This window comes from Microtus oregoni, unplaced genomic scaffold (assembly GCF_018167655.1).
Source record: "Microtus oregoni isolate MIOR12 unplaced genomic scaffold, Mior012 000017F_ref0000208, whole genome shotgun sequence".
In the NCBI taxonomy this organism is placed as follows: domain Eukaryota; kingdom Metazoa; phylum Chordata; class Mammalia; order Rodentia; family Cricetidae; genus Microtus; species Microtus oregoni.
In genome coordinates, this window is record NW_024543076.1 from 6,928,091 (window position 1) to 6,949,074 (window position 20,984).

General features: G+C 47.4%; 1 protein-coding gene across 1 annotated transcript in view; it reads left to right on the forward strand.

The window, feature by feature from the left end:
• Positions 1–10,371: 10,371 nt before the first annotated feature.
• The window catches only part of B4galt1 (beta-1,4-galactosyltransferase 1), a 48,350-nt gene continuing 37,737 nt past the window's right edge, over positions 10,372–20,984 (forward strand). Inside the window, exon 1 of the mRNA XM_041667645.1 lies at positions 10,372–10,928. Coding sequence (XP_041523579.1) covers positions 10,517–10,928 — 412 coding nt within the window. The 5' untranslated portion in view covers positions 10,372–10,516. The remainder of the gene's footprint in view (positions 10,929–20,984) is intronic.

The following is a 20,984-nucleotide window of genomic DNA, read 5'->3' on the forward strand; positions in this document are numbered from 1 at the left end:
TATATTGACTCCTGCCTATAACCCCAGCATACTTTAAGCTAAGGCAAGAAGATGTTGAGTTTAAGGCTAGCCTTATCTACACAGTGAGTTATTGACTAACCTAGGCTACAGTGTAAGACCCTCTCTAAAACAAACAAACAAACAAATAAACAAGACAAAAAACCAATGCAACCCAAACCCCACAAAGGGAAACAAATACAACAAAACCAAAGGAATAAATTTGGGGTAGCACTTGGGTTACATAATAGGACCCTACTTTTGTTGTTGCTTTAAAAAGAAAAATAGAAACAAATAGCAACCAAAAGAAATGAATTTGTGTGTGCACGCAAGTGCGTGAGTGCCTGTGTGTGTGTGTGTGTGTGTGTGCGCGCGCGCGCGTGCGTGTAAGGTATTAAAGCTTAGGATGCACCTCCATGGTAGAAAGCTTGTAAGGGGTTCTAGCTTGGAGTCCCAGAACCGTAAACCAAACCACCAGACCCAACAGTTCAGGGCTGCCAGCATACTAGGCCTGCGTTCCACTAACTGAACTGCATCCCAAGCCCTTGGATGCTCTTTCTTAGAACCCAGCTGCCATTTTTCTCACACTGTGTGTGTACATATACATGTGCGTGCGTGTGTAGTGTAGTGTCTATATGATTGTTCTTCACATTTTTTTGGAGACAGGATTTCTCACTAAACTGGAAGCTCAGCAGTTGGTTAGACTGTATGGCGGCCAGTGAGCCCCCAGAACCCGCCTGTCTCCACCTCCTCAGTGCTGGGGTTACAGGCATGCATAGCCACAAGTGGCTTTTGTGTAGGTGCTGGTCCTTAGTGCTGAGAATTTAGGTCCTCAAGATTGTGCGGCAAGCACTTCACACAAGGAGCCCTCTCCCCAGGCTCCTAGCTGCTGTTCTTTGAAGAAGCTCAAACAGCCAGGTAGGAGATTCATACAGTGGTGGTGGCAGGTCAGGGAAAGACACCCGGCTAACAGCTCCAGTTGACCTACCAGCTGCCAAGCAGCACCAGCTTTCAGCCATGGGAATGAGGCAATCTGTACCTTCCCAACGCTCCGTGTTTCCAGAAAACACGCTATGAAACAGGAAAATGCCTGGTTAATGCCCAGATTCATAAGAAATATGTTGCCGGGCGGTGGTGGCGCACGCCTTTAATCCCAGCACTCGGGAGGCAGAGGCAGGCGGATCTCTGTGAGTTCGAGACCAGCCTGGTCTACAGAGCTAGTTCCAGGACAGGCTCCAAAGCCACAGAGAAACCCTGTCTCGAAAAACCAAAAAAAAAAAAAAAAAAAAAAAAAAAAAAAAAAAAAAAAAAAAAAAAAAAGAAATATGTTATTGTTTTTAAAAAATAATTTACTTTCAGAGTCAGGCATCGTGGTGCACGCCTTTAATCTCAGCACTCCTGGGGCAGAGGCAGGAGAATCTGTAAATTCGAGGCCAGCCTGGTCTACAAATCAAGTTCCAGGACAGCCAGGGCCACACAGAGAAACTCTGTCTTGAGAAACCAAAAGGAGAGAGAGAGAGAGAGAGAGAGAGAGAGAGAGAGTGTCACTTTTGAGTCACTCATGGTGGCAGCCCTTCCAGTGTTGAGGCAGGAAGATCAAAGCCAATAGTATTGGGGGTAGGGGTGGGGATTATTTTGGGTCAGAATTTTTCTGTGTTTGGTTTTGTTTTGCATAGTGATAGATCAAAGGTTGGCAAACTCTTTTTCTGTGAAAGATGAGGTAATGCACTAAGTATTTTCGGCTTTGTGGGCATCCAGCCTCTGTTACACCTCCCTAATTCTGCAGCTGTAGCCTGGAAGTCACCGTAGACAAGACACAAACACAAGCGCACTGCTGAGTTCTCATACATCAGCTACAGAAATGAGAGGTGGGACAGGTTCAGTGCAGGGGAACTCAGCTTCCCCAAGCTCTCCCGGAGATAACAGGCACAGAAACTGCAGCTTTCATGATAAAAACCTCAAGTGTCTCTGTGAGTTCGAGACCAGCCTGGTCTACAGAGCTAGTTCCAGGACAGGCTCCAAAGCCACAGAGAAACCCTGTCTCGAAAAACCAAAAAAAAAAAAAAAAAAAAAAACCTCAAGTGTCACATTTGCCTTTGGTGCCAGGAAGTCTGCAGAGTTATGAAGAGTCGTGAGGATGACCAAAGTTCAATGAGCAAACTTTTACTAGTAGTGACCCACCCAACTCATGCACTGATGACATACCGTAACCAGATAGGATGCGGGCCTGACATGGGGATTTCTAAGTTCAATATTCCAAGTTCCAGCTGATTCCACTTAGCAACCCAACATTGGCGTCCAGCACCGAGATTGGGCTGTGGTCTATCCAAGGTTACTGCATATTGTATTTCTGCATTTCTGTTTGTTTTGTTTTGTTTGGGGCTATGTATTGCTCTAGGAGACTCCATTTTACGGGCAACTTTCTTCTCAACTTGAGGGGAGAGGTTGACTACGACCACTTGAGTGGGCCTAGAAACTGCCCCATCTGCTGGGTAAAAGCGATGGACGCCCAGCGCTCCAATGGCATGGTCCTACCACAGCCTGTCACCCGACCTCTGGTGCGTATGTCAAGGACGGAGGACTCCCTGACTCAGCTCAGTCTCCCGCTGTTGAACATCTCCTTACTTGTCTGCTGGACCATCTGTTCCTCTGCCTGGACCTGAATCTGACCTGCCTTGTCCGGCTCTGCATTCAGTTCTGTTTAGCCTTTCTCCTCAAAGCTGAATTCTGCAGCTTCATTCTCAAACTGGGTTCTAGCAGCTCCAGTAGCAGTGACTCCCAGCACTGGTCTGGTTCAGTATTCTATCAATACTAACTCCTACTCAGCCCACTTCTAAAGCCTCTTGACCTCAGCCTCTTTTTTTTTTTTTTAGTTTTTCGAGACAGGGTTTCTCTGTAGCTTTGGAGCCTGTCCTGGCACTAGCTCTTGTAGACCAGGCTAGTCTCGAACTCACAGAGATCCGCCTGCCTCTGCCTCCCAATTGCTGGGATTAAAGGCGTGTGCTACCACCGCCCGGCGGCAGCCTCTTTTTACATATATGTATAGAACTATATAGGTATATTTGCTGTATGATATGAGAGTTAATTTTAATGACTAGGAAAAAAGAACTTTTTGCTGTGGCCAGGCTACTAAGGGAGGTGGATTTTATGACAAATTATTGTCACTGAAACTTCTAAATCTTGCAAATTTACCGCTATTCAGTAAATTCTGACATTGTGCAAAGACACAAAATGTGTTCATCTATATTTTTGGTTTTTTGCTTTTGTGACAACAGGAAGGAAAAAAAAACTCTACTGGTTTGGCAAAATTTAGAGAAATTAAAGAGGGTCCAGTCAGGACAGTCTCTAGAGATAGAAAAAAAAGTATCTGGGACTGGAGAGACAGCTCAGAGTTTAAGAACACTGCCTGCTCTTCCAAAGGTCATGAGTTCAATTCCCAGCAATCACATGGTGGTTTACAACCATCTGTAATGAAATCTGGTGCCCTCTTCTGGTATGTAGGCATACATGAAGACAGAACACTGTATATATAATAAATAAATCTTTAAAATTAAAAAAAAGTAACCTAAAACTTAGGACAGAGTAGCGTGTAGCAATAATCTCTAAGGATGCTGAGGCAGGAGGATCAAGAATTTATATATACAATTAACATAAAAAGTGGCTGTGAATTTGAAAGAGAGTGGGTGGGGTGTATGGAGGGTTTAAAGGAGGAAATGAAGGGAGAAATGTAATAAAACTACAATCTTAAAACTAAAAAAATTCTGTTTTGCACACATTATATTTTGTTGTGCATACATTATTATAAAGATGTATTAAGATTTTTCTCTCTTTGTTTGCTAAAGGTAGAGGCTGATATAGTTGATTTTCAAATATTGAATAAATCTTACATACCTTAACAAATCTCACAGGACATGGCCATCCCTACCTATAGAGCTGGGCGCTGTATAATCTTCATCAAGTTGCTGGATAAAAGCATGGACTACCTCTTAGGAAAAAAAAAGAGTAGAGCCTCCAAGGATTAACTACTTTCTGAGCCAAGAGTTCAGCCATGAGCAGAAAGGGGAGAGGTAAGAGCTCACAGAGAAATAGATTCGCTGCCCCTGGAGCAGAGCCCGGGGAATTGTCCAAGAGAGCATGATTGGTTTTCAGGTTTACTAATGGCTGTTATGTGCTTCTAAATAACTCCTTCCTTAGTGGGAGTTTCCACTGCGGTTTCTATTGTCTGTCTTCCCATTAGATATTGGAAGTGGGGGAAGATAAGTTACAGAAGAACTGCAATATGAATACAAATAATGCTGTGAACTACTGGAGAGTAGTTTGATATGATTCCACATTACCCCAAACCCTTTTTAAGAAATTAAGATTTTTGGGGCTGGAGAGATGGCTCAGCGGTTAAGAGCATTGCCTGCTCTTCCAAAGGTCCTGAGTTCAATTCCCAGCAACCACATGGTGGCTCACAACCATCTGTAATGAGGTCTGGTGCCCTCTTCTGGCCTGCAATATATACAGAACATTGTATATATAATAAATAAATAAATAAATATTTTAAAAAAAAAAGAAATTAAGATTTTTGAGAGAGGGCTTCTCTGTGTAGCTTTGGTGCTGTCGTGGAACTTGCTCCGCAGACCAGGTTGGCCTTGAACTCACAAAGATCCACCAGCCTCTGCCTCCCAAGTGCTGGAATTAAAGGTGTGTGCCACCACTGCCGGGTGAAATTAAAATTCTTTACAATTTCACACGTGTGTATAATGTATTTTGGTCCTTTTCAGTCCACATTGCCCTCTCTCATGTCCCTCCTACTCCCACTGAACCTCTTCCTCAGTTCCCTTCTGCTTTCCTACTTTCATGTCTTTGTTGTTTTGTGACTGCTGAGTTTGATTAGAATTGCTTCCATGTGCATGTGTGCGTGCGTGCGTGCGTGCGTGCGTGTGTGTGTGTGTGTGTGTGTTATTTCTTTCTTGGAGTATAGGCAACTTATTAGTGGCTACACTGATGAAGAAAATGATTAACCCACCCTTATCCCAAATCTTTAATATATTCTTAATATAACACGTTAGTATATATTATATTATATCAAACATATAACACTGTATAATTATATGTAATATATACTTACATGTAAGGACATATAAAATCAGAGAATTGGCACTGGCAAACGACTGTCAGTTCACTGTGCACCCCAATACTACCCTCCGGCAGAGGAACCACTGGAGTCACGTGCTCATTTAACGGCCATTCCTCTTTACTTCAAATAGATTGGGCATAATTGCCCACTTTTCTTTTTGCTATCATGATAGTGACATTTTGGAAGGCTCTAAGAAATGGTTATTTTGTGAAAAAGCTAACCATTTGGAGTGCTCTGCTTCCCATAGAAATTACTGTTATTTCGGGGAGCATTGCTCTGAAGTTCTGAGTCCTTCATCTGACTTCCATGTGCTTATTCGTGTGATTATGGACTCACAATCTCCACTCTTCAACTGACCCCAAGATTTTTCTGTCAGTATTTAACTTCATGCTTACATTGTTCTGTACTTGGCTAACTGGATTAACCTCTGAATCCTTTTACAGATCTTCGATTTGATATGATTCATCTTTTTCAATCTTATCTTGTAATTTATCTGGCCTATCAAGGAGTTAGGCTTATCTTCTGTAACACTTAGGCTGTTTAGGCTGTTTCTTTGGTTTTGGTTTTGATTTTTTTTTTGGTATGGTAGGGTTTAAGGAACAAGAAACTAAGATTTGGTGGCTAGTGTGCTCATCAACTTGACAAATTTTTGCTTCCAGACAGTCATGCTTACTTAGAGATCCACCTGCCTCTGCCTTCCAAGTGCTGGGATTAAAGGGGTGCACGACCACTCCACAGCTATTATAGGTGTGGGACCTATACCTGGGTTATTTGGTGCTGAGGATGGAACGCAGGGCTTCAAGCATGCCAGGTAAGCACTCTATCTGTTGGGCTACACCCCAGCTCCTGTATCCATTGTCTGCCTTTCTTTTTTTTCTTTTTTCCCAGATAGGGTCTCACTGAGCCCAGGCTAGTCAGGAATTCACTAGACAAGGATGACCTTAAACTCTGGATCCTCCTGCCCCCACTTCCTGAGTGCCATGACTATATTTAAATAGTACCACACACAATTTATAACGTAAATTTCCTGATGTCTCCATCAATTCCATTCTCTATCACTTGAGTGGATGACAGGTACAGCGCTGAGGTAGAGCCTTTGTGTAGTCTGTGTGCAGTTCTGGGTTCAAACCCCAGCAATGCAAAAGTAATACCTCTGAGTGGAAAGTCATGAATTCATGTCACTTTCTCTCGTTCAAATAAAGCATTGGAAGATGAGTGTTTTGCTCTCTGCATTTACCTCTCTTTGGCGCACAGCTGTGCTCTCCTTCTGCACAGACTTATGGAGCAGCTTCTTTCTAAAACCATCTGCATGGACTTAACCACGTCCTTTCCCCACTTGGGCTGGAGACCCTGATTTGGGTCGCTCTACTTTGTAAAAGCTTTTCTACCGTATGCTAGTCCTGGGAACCTCTAGATGCTGCCCCCTTTATTCTGCTTGGGCGTTTGTACTATGTCCTTACCCAGCCCCATCCTCTTCCTCCTGCATGTGCCTGCCATCTGGACTACTGACCTTGCTGAACTCTTATTCCTGGCTTCTGGACTGACTTTCTCAGGAAGGGTGGAGGAGGAAGAGGAGGAAGGTGATTTATAATTTATATGTTCCTGTACTTAAGGGACTATACCGGGAACTGGTGTAGATGATGAAACTTTGCACTTGAATGAGCTTTTGGGGAGGACAGGACTTGGAACCACAGATACAAAGTACTATATATTTTATATGTGAGAAAAATAGAAGTAATTTGTAGCTACTGGAAAAACTTGAAGATGCCTGCTAACTTCTTGCTCCTTCTACAACCATCAAGAAGTCTTTTTTTTTAAAGCTCTCTTTGAACCTAGACTACCTTGTTACCTTTTGTTGTTCATTTTTAGACAGAGTTCTCTGTAGTCCAGTCTAGATTACAACTTATTTATCTAAGGATGATTCTCCTGCCTCCACCTCCCAAATTATGAGGTTACGGAATTATGCCACCCTATCAGACTTTAAATTATTTAAAATTTTTGTTTGCAGACAGAGTTTACTATGGAGCCCTGACTGACCTCAAACTTGAGATTCTTCTGTCTTCACCTTCTGAGTGCTGCTTGGATTATAGGCCTGTGCATCCATGTCTAGCTCTCAAGTTTATTTTAGCCAAAAGAACTCTCTCTCTCTGAGAAGTGATGCTTTGGCACCAACATGCTGGCTCAGCAGGCAAAAGTGCTTTCCATCCAAACCCAATAACCTGAGTTCAATCCTCAGATCTCACGGTAGAAGAAATGACTTCCGATGGTAACCTCACCCACTTGTGACATGTGCGAACACACACACATGTGAACAGAAGTGGTGTTTTAAGGCTGATTTTTAGGAAATGCTCTTGCATTTGTCTTGAGCTGCTTTTGGAATGTGTCCTCCAGTTTGTGAGGGCACCCAGGCAGTTGCCAGCCTAAATCATTACCTGGAAAGGCTTTGGGGAGAGGGTCAACTTGGGGAATGAAGGTCCCATTAACTTAGCCCAACTAGGCCTTCTGAGCTCCCAGCCTCCATGAGCACCCAATCACCAGGGCATACACAGGACCCTGGAGATGCACTGTGTGAAGCTGTTTTGAAATTTCCAGCTGCCCTACTGCCTTGGTTATTATTACAGGAATCGGAACCGCCAGCCAACAGCCCATAGTGAAAAGCTGCTGCCGCCACACTGCCTGGGAGTTGTGTTATAGGCCTGTTAAGTGCCGGGCACTATTTTATGCCTTCTGATCTTCACGTCCTTCTGATCTATGGGGGTGAAACAGAAGTGGAAACTGGCTGGTACAGAAAAGGTTTATTCCTTAGTGGGTTCTTCGTCTTCCCGATCCGTAGACAATTAGCAGACGGTGTTATTTTTCTTGGATTTCTGGCCCAGAAGATCCTGGGATAGATCTGTGGCCCTAATGCTCTTTTAATCCTGTTTCCTGGCTATTGTCTGGACCTAGACTTGTCTCCATTTTCCTCTGCTCCTTTTTCAGACAGGGAACTAACATGCCTCAACCCAGCTCAGTCCCAACCAGAATTTCCCCACTAGCATAGGATGGTGGAGTTAGCTTCACCTTGACCAACTGTCAGAAGAGAACTTGTGACTTTGCTCTTTAAAATAACTTAGCAATAAAGGTCCCCTTTTCCTTTTCCCATACTAAGACAACCATTTCTAGAAGCCAGGTATGGTGGCTGACAAGTCCGGCACTTGGGAGATTGAGGTGAAAGAATTGCTGTGCGTCTTCTAGGCTAGCCTAGGTTTCATAGAGAGTTCTAGGCTAGCCTCGGCTATAGTGTGTGGGCTTCTGTCTTGAAAAAGAAAGGGAAGGAAGGAAGGAGGGAAGGAAAGAAGAAAGGAAGGAAGGAAGGAAGGAAGGAAGGAAAAAAGGAAAGTGCTTACAAGTATCCCTGGTCATAATAATTCAGTTCTACTTGTGGTGTCAGACTTGTGAGGCTGAGGCAGGAGGGAGCCAAATTTGAGACCACCCTGGGTTATTCAGAGATAAAACAAAGCAGAAGCAGACTGAGCTGATTTTGCAGAAGAGTAATTGGGAAGACCAAGAAGGTCTTCTCCATAAGGTAGGATTTGAGAAACCTGAATGAAATTTGAGGGAAGACTGTCTCTAGTCCAGCACAGAGCAGGAACAAAGGCCCTGAGATAGGAAGGCTAGCGAGGGGCGGAAACAGCTAACTACTCAGAAGGCAATTGTATAAAGCAGACCAAGATGATAATGGCTTAGATGGCTGCACATCTGCAGGTGGTAAACTTTGGCATTTGAAGGTAGCAGTGACAGATGTGCTGAGGGACTGGGAACAGCATTTGGGAGCAAAGGATAGCTTTCGGGTTTTGGTCTTGGGGAACAGTGCAAACAATGGTGCCTCTTTCTGAGGGAGAAGAGGATGAAAGTGGACTGAAGGGTGTAGGGGTCAGGTTGTTGTGGGCAGGATTTGTTCAGGTGAGATGACACAGGAAGGTGAAGGTTAAGGAAGAGGTGTGGGCTAGACAGAAATTGTTGGTGTCATCGACCTACAGTTAATAGAATCACACCTGAGTAGTAAGTGTAGTCATAAAAAAGCCTCAGGAACCACAGCCTCAGGAGCCCACCAACAAATGGAGATGAGGAGGAGCAGTCAAAAAAAGAGGCCAGAGGAGCCACCAGAAAGCCAACAGAGGACACACACATTTTATATGATTGCAACCAAATGTCAAACTGCTCAGCCTGTTTTCTCATCTACGAAACTGAGACAGTTAACAATCCCTATTCCAGGGCATACACTGGTTAACAATACTAGGAGTAGCTAGAATTAGTTAACATTTCCCATCTTAAGGGTTCTCACCACAGGGCGAGGTCGCATGCTTGTGGGCATGGGACCTGCACACAACCCTGTGTGCAGAACAGTCCGTTTTACATCCTACACTGTTGCACCTAGAACCAAGTTGGTTTGGCCCCTGAGGTTTCCCCAACCCGACAAACACCAAAGCGGGATTACAGCAATTTGGTCCTTTCCTCGTTGTAGGATTCCCAGTAAGCCACCCCTTCTTGCTAGACCCCCTCACAGGCCGGAGGACCCAGCTAGGCTAAGACGATCTTTGGAACACCCCAGAGAATCGGTCCGCTGGCCTCGTGGGGCGTCGAAGCTGGTTTCCTAGACGACCTTTCTCCGCTCCAGTTTCTCACTATCCTCAAGGGCTACCAGCCAGTCCTTTAGGCTTCACGCCGCTGCCCCAAGCCCACACTCGAGTCTTTGGGTACGCAAGAAGGGGTGGGACCGCCCGAGAGCAGTTCGTTTAGCGAGGAAGCGTGGTTCGAAGACACTTAAGTCCCACGGTGAACGCTCGAAAGAAAAGCCGAGCGCCGCTGGGCGTGGGATACCGGTTCAAGCCCTGGATGCAGTCGGGCTGGCGGAGCGCCACGCTTAGTCCCCTGGAGCCGCTGCTCCCTGCGTCCCACCCTCCCGAGGTCCCGCCCCTCAAGCCCCGCCCTCCCGTAGCGGCCAGCATCCCCGGCTGCAGGTCCCGCCCCTTAGGCTCTCCCCCCCCCCCCCCCCCCCGCCTCATCCCTCAAACCCCGCCCTTCTCAGAAGGCCCCGTTGCGGCCCCGCCCCTCCGGCCCCGCCCCCTCAGGTTCCGTTCTCCTCGTCTTCCGAAAACCCGGTTGAGGCCCCGCCCCCTACCGAGGCCCCGCCCCGTGCCCATCCGCGCCTGTGGCTCCCTGCTGATCGCTCCCGAGTCCCGCGGCCCGGGGTGTCGGCTTTCTGCCGCGGGCGGCCGGCGCTGCCCTCCCTGCCTCCCCCTCCTCCCCGCCCCTCCCTCGATCGCTGTGGTCCGGTAGTTCCTGGCGGGCGGCCTGCGGGCGGGCCGCCCTCTCATCCTTAGCCCACCCCCCTCTTAAAGCCGCGGCGGGAAGATGAGGTTTCGGGAGCCACTCCTGGGCGGCAACACCGCGATGCCCGGCTCGTCCCTGCAGCGGGCCTGCCGCCTGCTCGTGGCCGTCTGCGCGCTACACCTCGGCGTCACCCTGGTCTATTACCTCTCGGGCCGCGACCTGAGCCGCTTGCCTCAGCTAGTGGGAGTCTCCTCTCCATTTAAGGGAGGCACGAACGGCACCGCCGCCAGCAAGCAGCCCCTGGGAGAGCTCCGGACTCGGGGCGCACGACCGCCGCCTCCTCTAGGAGTCTCCTCGAAGCCTCGCCCGGGTCCCTCCAGCTCTGGAGCGGCTTTTGACCCCGGCCCGAAGAGCAACTTGACTTCGGTCCCAGTGCCCCCTACCACTGCACTGTTGTCGCTACCCGCTTGCCCTGAGGAGTCCCCGCTGCTCGGTAAGAACAAGGATCGGAGGTCAGGGACTCCTCGGATTTCCTCAGTAGGGTCACGGGGACGTTACCCTATGATCTCTTTCAGACTGCTAGTCTCAGGGTTTTGATCAGAGTACTTAATCCCCCTAGACCAACTTCGGGGCTGACCCGGGAGAGGTTGGCTGGTTGTCTCAGAGGCTGGGGCCCTGTTGGGAAGTTCTCAAGCTCTTCTGGCTCCAGCACCAGAAAAGGCCCTGGAAACACCCTTGTTCTTGCCCAAGGTTCTGGAAATTTTGGAGTTGGGGTCGGTTTAAAGTAGCCGGTAGACTGAAAGGCCGCTTACTGCCTTGCCTACCTGTAGCAACACCGGTAGCAACTTCTACGGTTTGAGGACAGGACCGACTGAGCAAACCACCTCCTATCCCACCATCCTCCACTCTGCCTTTGAACAAATGGCTTAACTTTCTCTTTAAGGGTCGCTTTCTGGTTAATGGAGATAATAGACCGCTTCTGGTTTTAGGGAGTTGTTTTGAAGGAGTAAATGAAACACTGTAACAAGGAGTTTAAATAATAAGGATGAACTTTTAAAAAGTTGCTACAGTTGTGGATTTCTTCCTATTGGTAGGTCCTGGACCTAGGGGCCTTCCGTCTCCCACTCCCAAGTTCCTTCTCCTGAAGGTTCCTCTGAACCAAAGTGAGCCTGACTTTCTCCAGGGTCAGCGTGCCTGTGTACTCAGGGGACTGGAGGCCTAAAATGAACCAGATTGCTCCGGATCGCTGGGGGCTGCACTTTTCTGGCACTGCTGTCTCGGTGATCTGAACCCTGACCCTTCCTTCACCAGGCAGGCAGCGGGTAGATGGGCTTACTTTCTAGTACTAAGGAGGCTGGCCCAGGGTAGACCTCTGTGTGGCCTGTAGACCACAGGTTGCTGCTGTCGTTACCAGCCAGGTGGCTGCTCTTTTCTAATTCAGGTTCGAGAATGTTGTTCAGAGGAGCCCCACCTCCCCACCAGCAGGCAGGCAGCCTGCCAAGAGCCCTGTCACGTTCCCGGAGAGCCCTGGCAGAGCAGGCCTTCCTATAGTCTCTTGCTCAATTTCTCCAATAATTACTTCAATATTTTCATATCAAGTTTGGGAGGAACCTCTTGGAATTGGCCAAACACGAGTAGGAAATTGAATTCCTTTGGACTGGGTTGTTAATCTGGGAAACAGGAGTAGTTCTCTGGAGGGTGAAGGAGAATATTAGTTCTACTGGTAAACGCCAACTTCAAACATTGTAGTGTTCCTTCCTGGGGTGTTAGATAAGCTTGCCTGTGCTTACCTCACAGGGTTGTTGTAGGACTAATTGAGATTGTGTACATAGTAAGCACAAGATAGCAAGTAATCAATAGTGGAGTTTGAGGCTGGGAGGCATTGTTTCCATAGACCCCGTAGAGATGTCACTGAAGAACACAGAGGAGGAGAGCAGGTCCCCAGATTACAGAGCGTCTGGGCCTTTTGCTTTTGTTTTTGGTTGTTGCCTGGGCATTATACAGATAAAAAGACAAATTAGTTAGTAAAAAGTACTCCAGGGTCAGGCACATAGCTCAGTCAGTGGAGTCCTTGCCTAGCATGCAGAGAGCATTGGGTGTGATCCCAGCACCACGTAAAACTGAGCTCTGTGAACACGCCTGGACCCGAAGCACTTGAGAGAGGTGGGGACAACAGGATCAGAAGTTCAAGGTCATCTTCTGTGTTGTAAGTTGGAGGCTAGCCTGGGATACATCAGACCCTGTTCATTTAAAATGAAATTCAGGTGCCCATGTTTATAGTTGTTTGGAGTATAGGGTCTTCCTGCTGAAATATGAGAGACAGTTGTGGCTATAGTTCTGCTGGGTTTGGCTTGGTAAATGTGGTGTTGCTAAATTAATTCTAAAACAGACAACTCAAAAGGACCTTTCAGAGAGACAACATTTTAGACTGCAGAGCCAGAGGCCAGGGCCTGACTCTCTTCATGTGATTTGCATGGGACTGATGTTTAGGCTGCTGCTGAGGCCACAATCCCAGAAATGAGGGTAGAGGTTTTTAATTAACTTATTTATTTTTTAACTGTGCTCTTAGATTTGAATGTTTAGGTGCAACTTTTGGAGGGCAGTCAGTTTCCTGGCCAGGAGGAATCTTAAGAAAGCTTTCAATCTGCCAGGGACTCTGTGTGTGTGTGTGTGTGTGTGTGTGTGTGTGTGTGTGTGTGTTTGTGTCTCGGGGCGGGTAATCAGGCCCATCTGTTCGGCTGGGCAGGTGTCAGTTGAAGCCCTTGGCCGTGGTTTTGAGGTTGGTGGGAGGAAGCATCCCTGGGGGTTAGCACTGTGGCCCTTTCACTACTTACAGTTCCTTTCCCTGAGTTCTCTACTTTCTGGTGTCCAGCGGTCTGAGCCAGATGCTTGGATCTTTTTCAGTTGATAGCTGGTGACTTTGAGGTGGTAAGGGATCAGACCAGGCTGCTGTTAGGTTGCTGTTAGATCTGGCTTCTGTTCGCCAGGACACTTGAATGGACTTTAGATAGGCTGAGGTTAGAATCGTGCTTCTGCAATAGGTCTGACTGGGGGCAGGCTGCACTGTTTGGAGTACTAGTGATAGCGGGAGGACTCCTCTCTCCTGTGGGGCTAGTATGAGTCCCTGGCTGTCTGTTCCATCCTCCCCAGCCCCAGTGCAGGCTATAGGGGCTGGCTGACCTTTCCTGAGAAGTTCTCCTTGCCCAGAGAATTCTAGTTAGTGCAGCCTTTTTTCCCTCTAGACCCGTGACAGGCTTCCAGGTAACTGTGCGCTGTCCACTCTACTGACCATGGCAATGAGGCTCTATTTTCTGGCCACCTGGATGTTTGCCGAAGATGGGAGGAGCTGCAGCCTTGCGGCTCTTTCCCAGAATGTTTATCTTTTTCTCGAATGTTTTATCTGCTCATATTTGGCACAGCTCAATATGATTTGACTGGCTGTGGCACAGGCATTTTGGGTGTGGTGTTGGTCGAGAAGGTAGACAGGCATATCAGGCTGGATTCATTGGGGGAAATAACAGGCTGAGCTGGGACCTGGGACAGATAGTGCAAATCCTTCAAGGGGGCAGGGAGTTCTGGGCATCTTCAATCTCAGAGGCCCTTCTTGCCCAACAATGCTTTAAGGAGATAACCCATCATTTGTTCAAAAGGGAAGATAATTGTGTGTGTGTGTGTGTGTGTGTGTGTGTGAGTGAGTATGTGTGTGAGTGAGTTGCTTTTATTTATTTGTGTATGTGTGTATATGTGTGTGGACCTATGTGCCATGGTGTGAGTTGTGGAGATTGGAGGACAACTTGTGGGAGTCAGTAGTTTTCCACTCTGTGGGTTTCAGGGATAGAACTCGTGTTGTCAGGCTTGGTTGCAAACACCTTCACCTGCCGAGCCTTCTTGCTGGCCTAGGATTCTTATCTAGATGCACATAGGAGCTCTAGATAGCCAAGGCCCTTTTAGATCACTTGTTGACGGGGCAATTTCCCTGGCTTTTGGAGGGGGCTGCTTTTAGCTGAGCCTCTGCCGTGGCTTGTGAGTGACATTGAAGATGAAGTACTTGCTAGGTCTGTTCTGGGCTCTTGGCTCTCAGGCATTTCTCTGTATCAGGCTGCTGCCTCCCTTCACCCGTGTGTGCATGTGCGGACACAGGCAGGCTGATTAGAACAGCCTGTGCTGGGACACGTGGGAGAGGACTGTCCTTGACTTATCCACTCTGAGATGACTGTTGGGACCTCATCCCCCTTTCTTTTAAGGGTGAAATCTCATCCTGGAGGTGCAGAGATCTTCACTTGGATGCAGATCTTGCAGCTTTAAATTTGAGTAACTAGCCCTTTAAGCCAGTTTTGTCTTGCTGCTTTTCTCTGGAGGCAATAATTTATTGATGTGCACACAGATCCTACTGTCTTTATCTAACAGTCATATTAGACAGAACCTAACTACCTGAAGCAGCGAGGTACATTCTAGGAAAAGCATTTCAAGGCTTCACCTCATTTCAGACACAGTCAGGTAGCCAGAAAGTGGATACCTGATTGCTAAAGTCCTTTAGAAATACCCTCCATGACAGTCTGGATCTTTTTTTATGGTAAAACCTGTTCATTTCTCCCAAATAACATTATGGCAGGAAAAATGAGCCCTGCCTGTTCTTAATTCTACACTTGCTAGGGCTGTGGCTCAGTGATTTGCATATATAACGCCTTGGGTTTAATTCCAGCACTGGGGGTGGGGGTGGGGATCCCAGGTTTGAGTGTGGGAACCACTTTGGCAGAAGGGCGTCAGATGATCTGGGGACATGGAAAATAAGAGCCACATGTGGTGTTGGCTTTAAATCATGGTTTCTTGGTTTGGCATTCCTGGAGGGGACTCGGTGGTTTTCTTGCCTCAGGTTAATGCCCATAAAGACTCCTTCGGAGGGCCAGGAGTTGCCTTGATAGTGTCCAGAGATTGGAAAGAAGATCCTTCTAAGGTGCTTGTGCATCCCTTCCTCTGAAAGGTCTTATGTGGATGTCGGGATGACTCTGGTAATTGTAGTGTGTACTGTGCACAGCACTAGAGCTACAAAGAAGGAAAAGGGTCTCCCTTGCAGCAATGTACAATTTAGACAAGAGAGACATGATTACTATGTCTCTGAACTGTGTGTGTGTATGTCCCTTTCCCTAACATTCTAACCTCCCTTCCTTTCGTTGAGAAAGAAACTCAGGCTTGATATCAGAGTTCTTCTGTCCTTATTTTTATTTGATTGTGTGAAAATTTTCCTTTTCTTTCCGCAGCTGCCCATTAGCTCTGCTGGGTAACCTTAACTTGCTGCTTTATAATGATGATAATGAGATATCAACGGCCATCTGCCTGGGTATTATGGTCTTTGAGTAGCAGCAGGGTAGGGATTTCCAGGCTAATTTAGGGGTTGAGAATGATGGGGCAGCTGATGCCAAGTCAGCCTGAGCCCTCCCACAGGTTCCACCCTGGGACCGTTCAGACTTTGGAGGCACAGTCAACAGGCTTAGCTTGGGCTCAGTGGGCTAAGGGTCTCTGGGAAAGGGGCTTAGTTATTTTTTGGTCAAACCTGGAGATTCCTTCACTTCCAACTTATTTACTCCCTCTGTTCCTTATTCCCATTCTTTGTTCCCTGTTTGTTCCTGCCAAGAGAGACTGAAATTCTGCTTGAATTAATGTCTACTTGGAGTTTGCAGGGTTTTTTTTTTTTTTTAATGCAGTGGAATGTTAACCTTTTATAAGAAATTGTGTGCATGCTGCCTGTGTGTGTGTGTGTGAGTGTTCGTATGTGTGTGCACATGTGTGTGTGTCCATGTGTAGGCATGCTTGCACCCTGTGGAGATCACAAGACAACTTTGGGTATTAGTCCTTGCCTTCCACAGTGTTTGAGGCAAGGTTTCTTGTTGTTTGCTGCTGCGTACAGCAGGGCTGCCTGTTCCATGAGCTGCTGGGATTCTCCTGTCTCCTCCTCCCAGACTGGTTGTAGGAGCCCTGGAAATATAGACATGCTATAGCCTGGCTTGTACTTGGGGATTCAGATTTAGGGGCTCCTGATTTCACAGCAAAAACTTTATCCACTGACCATCTCCCTAGCTTCAGAGTGGTCTTCTGATAAATCGGCTTCCCTTGGAGACTCTGGTTTTACATTTGATTCTGCCATAGCTGATGTGCTCCCTGGGCCAGGCCCTGCAACTTTGAAGGGCCTTAGCAAGGTGTAAGGCTGAGCTTCATGATCTCCATAGAGCTAGCCTTCCTGTATCTCCTGAAAGCTGCCTGCAGCTGTGACTTAAAAGACCTCAGTTGTGAGCCTTTGTTTGTCTGGGTCTGTGCAGGGTGAGGTGAGGGTGCCTTTGTCCCCGGGAGAGCTCTCTAAGTCCTGTTCTGAAAGTCAGAGACCTCTAGGTTAGAGGGTTGTGGCCTGATTTTAGTTCTAAGTGAACGTGGCCTAAAGGGATTTGTCCTTAGCAGACAGAGGGATGATGAGTCACTTGCCGGGTGTTCTTGTTCTGGTTCCACGTTTTCAGCTTGTCCTCAGCCCTTACTTCCTTGTACAAATGGAGGCCAGGGGCTGTGTCATTTGTTGGTTGTGGCTGAACTCTTAGCGAGGTGTGGGATTTTAAGTATGTTCTGGGTGTATTGTGTAACTATAATGATTTGCCTCATAGAGGTGTCAGGACAAAGACCGTGGGTCTTCACGTTTGCTTTTTTTTTTTCTTTTTTAGGGTAGGAGCAACCGTGTGTGTGTGTGTGTGTGTGTGTGTGTAAAGTAATGAGGGGGTGGGGTGTATAACTCAGTGCAGAGAACTTGTATGGTTTGATCTCCAGCTCTGAAAACATACAAACAAAAATCAGGCACATTGAAAATAATTTGCAAAGTTAAAAGAAAGAAAAATACACCCACATTCTTTTTTTTTTTTTTTTTGGTATTTTTTGAGACAGGGTTTCTTTGTGGCTTTGGAGCCTGTCCTGGAACTAGCTCTGTAGACCAGGCTGGTCTCGAACTCACAGAGATCCGCCTGCCTCTGCCTCCCGAGTGCTGGGATTAAAGGTGTGCGCCACCACCGCCCGGCCTACACCCACATTCTTTTCACCCAGATAAAAATGCTTCCCTATTTTCTGCTCGTCTTCTCTTTTGACATGTTTAAGAGTATAGCTGCTGCCTTGTTTCTGGGTTTTTGTTGTTTGTTTGTTGTTGACAGTGTCTTCCTAGGTTTCCCAGGCTTGTAACTGCTGCTGTAGCCACTCCAGGACCAGCTCCAGATGGGCTGGTACCATACTCAGTGTACCGGCTAGTTTTTATGTCATTCGACACAAGCTGAAGTCTCTTGGGAAGAGGGAACCTCAGTGGAGAAAATGCTCCCATCAGGTTCGCCTGTGAGTAAGCCTGTGGTCCATTTTCTTAGTGATCGATATGTAGGAGGGTCCATCCATTGTGAGTGGTTCCACCCCTGGGCAGACTGTCCTGTGTGCTGTAAGAAAGCAGCCAGGCAAGCCATGAGAGAGGAACAAGCCAACATGCAGCATCTCTTCATGGCTTAAGTGTCAGATGAAATAATTCCTTTCTTCCCCAAGTTGCTTTTGGTCGTGGTCTTTATCACAGCAATAAAATCCTAACTAAGACACCCAGGATGACTGATATCTTTACAGGAGGAACAATAAACTCATATAAATTCATACAGATAGCCTGGTTATCATTCTTTTTTTTTTATTCATTGCAATCTTGGTCCTGCATCTTTTAAATAATCACAGAGGTGGGATGGGGATAATTCAGTAGTAGAAGGGTGATTGCTAGCAGTTGCGAGGCCCCAGGCTTGATCCCTGTACTGCAAGAAAATAATAAAACAAAAGTAGCAAATAAATCACAGAAGCAGTATCATCTAGGTCGGCAGAGTATGCCATAGCTGTCTTATAGTCAGCTGTTGTTAGACACATATTTGTGGGTGTCTGGAGGTGTGGTGAGCCTTGTGCACCAAATTGTACTTTTTGTATGCTGTCTGTAGAACATTTTCCAAAAGAGAAAAAAAAAGGTGATTTTTTTTTTTTTTGAGAAGCTCTAGGTTTCAAGCCTCTTACAAAGGGTTAAGTGCATTTGGAAATGCACTTAACCCTTTGTGGTTTGCACAGTGCTGTCAAATGATTACCACTTATGTGGAATGCTAGGTCTAGAATTCTGATTAAGAGGAGAAAAGGGTCAGGAAGCGCCTGGGCGGGTCCTTAGAGCTGGCTGAGCAGATCTGCTGCGGATGGAACCCATGGGGATGGTGTGCCCTCAGTAACTTCTCGACTTGTTCCCTTAGCTGCCAGATCTCTGGGTAGGCTCATATGGCCTAATATGGCTCCAGAGCTGAGTGCTGGCTGAGTCCTGGTGGGCCAGCCACTGCTGTTGACATCATCAAGATGTGACAGAGGGGAGGTGGGAAGGAGCCAGCAAATCAGATTCTGAAACACACACAGCTTGCCTGCTACCCCGTGTTCCTGAGTTCCAGGGAGGGGCTGTGGAGCGAGACTCTGACGTTTCCGGGAATTCTCTTAAGGGAAAAGCCTGGGGAAGCCACAGAGCCTGGCCTCAGTGAGGACTGTGGATTCCGTCACCAAAGCCTCAGGCTGCTGCGCTCTGCTTGGCTCTTTCCAAGGATTGTATTTTGAAGTTACTCCATTTTGAATGTCCTCAGTGGAGCTAAATTCTCTTCGGAGGGGATGTTTGGTGTGGAGAATCTGCCAGGGGTCATTTGGCACTGAGCTTTTTGGAGTTAGAGCAAGGTTGCATTGAAGGAAGGGGCAGGATTCTGCCAGACCAGCTTGACCCATGTAGCATCTGAGGTCAGGTTCCTTCCTGCCTTTCCATGTGGGCCTGGAGGGGTCTGGTAGGAGCGTGAGCAAATGCTTGGCCCAATGACAGGGTTCCTCCTAAAAATGCCTTTAACATTTTCTTTAAAAGTTCATCCCTGTTTTGCTTAATATCCTCTTGCCTTTGACGTCCTGAAACCACAGAGCTGCTGTTGGTGCGACGAGACACCAACAGCCTGAAGAAAGAGAAAGAGACGGCAGGCAGAAAAGTACTCTAAGATCGGGGAGACTCAGAGAAGCTGAGTGTCAGGCAAGCGTGGGGACATGGCCTGGTAGCTTCCTCTATTCAGATAAGCCTTGTAGGCAGCCTAAGCTGGGGCCCTGCTGGCCATCATATTTAAAAGAGACCCCCAAAGGAAGAGGACAGACGTGACCTCATTTGCTTATACAGCAGACTTTTATGGTCAACTATACTGTTCGAAGTGCAAGAGGTAGACACAAACAAGGTCCAGCCTTTGGGTATCGAAGAGTCCCTGCACAGTGGGTGAATCAGGTCCAGAGCCTTTCTGTTCAGAGGCTCTGAGGGGCAGGGAGTGAAATGGGTGGTCTGGACTAGAGCCAGCATCAGAAACCAAGGGCCCCTTGCACACAGTGATGCTGGCAAGCCTGCCTTAGCCTGTCTGACTCTTCCCGGGCTGTGATGGGCTGGGGTCTATTGCTGGAAATAGCCCCTGACCTCTTCCAGTTGCTGTCCTGCAGCTAAATCTCCCCCTGTTGCCAACAGTGACGCACAGGGTAGGAGAGGGAAGGAAGTGAAGGCCGACGGAGCCGGAAGACGCTAAAAGAGGCAGTGGCGCAGGCTGTTGGGACTGCTGTAGGCAGGAGGGACCTCGGGGAGGCAGTGGAGGGGGCTGGAGTGGAGTGGAGAGGGCAGGGCGGGTCTGCAACACCGGTGGATTCAGAGTTTTGCCCCTGGGGTGTTAGGCCAATCCAGACTCCTTTGGGTTCTGTTGCCTCCCTGAAGCTCAAGTGAACTGTTTCTCTCCTCCCTAAATTCTAGTGTAGGGTGTGTGTAGAGATACCAGCTCTCTCTGCGGTACAGAAGGCCTCAGAAATTCCTTGTGGGGCTCACCACCCACTGATTTCAGAGCATTTGTGGTGAGGCTGCTTCTGAGGATTCTGGCCTCTCTGTCAAATAGGCGTGATGATGTAGCAGGTGCATGGCTGACTAAGAAACAGAGCGAGGGATGGCTCAGCGGTTAAGCGTGCCCTGCTTTTCTAGAGGACCCGAGTTTGGTTCCCAGCACCAACCCTGAGTGATTCACAGCCACCTGACTCTTGCTCCTGGGATCTGATTGTCCGGACCTCTGAGGGCACTTGTACACACACAGTAAACACTCACACAGACAAACATAAACTGAGGAATGGCTCTGTCATACTAGGCAGCTGTGAGGTGTGAGAATGTTGTCTCTGCGGGCTTCAGTGTTCTCCTGTATAAAATGGGGTAATAATAGTATCACTTAAGAGATGAGAGTCTTAGGGAATGGCCATGAAATGGCCTAAAATAGCGCCTGGTACGTGTTAAGCTCTGATTGTGTTGTTTATCCTTGATAGTGGTAATGCTATATAGTCCCTTGAGGATACCTGAGGTCACACAAATGGTACTGAACCCTATTTGCCTGTGACAAACCTTAATTTCTAAATCAAGCATAGGTAAGAGACAATAGTAGTAAAAATGGAACAATTTTATAATGGTTACCAATATGCTGCAATAAGAATT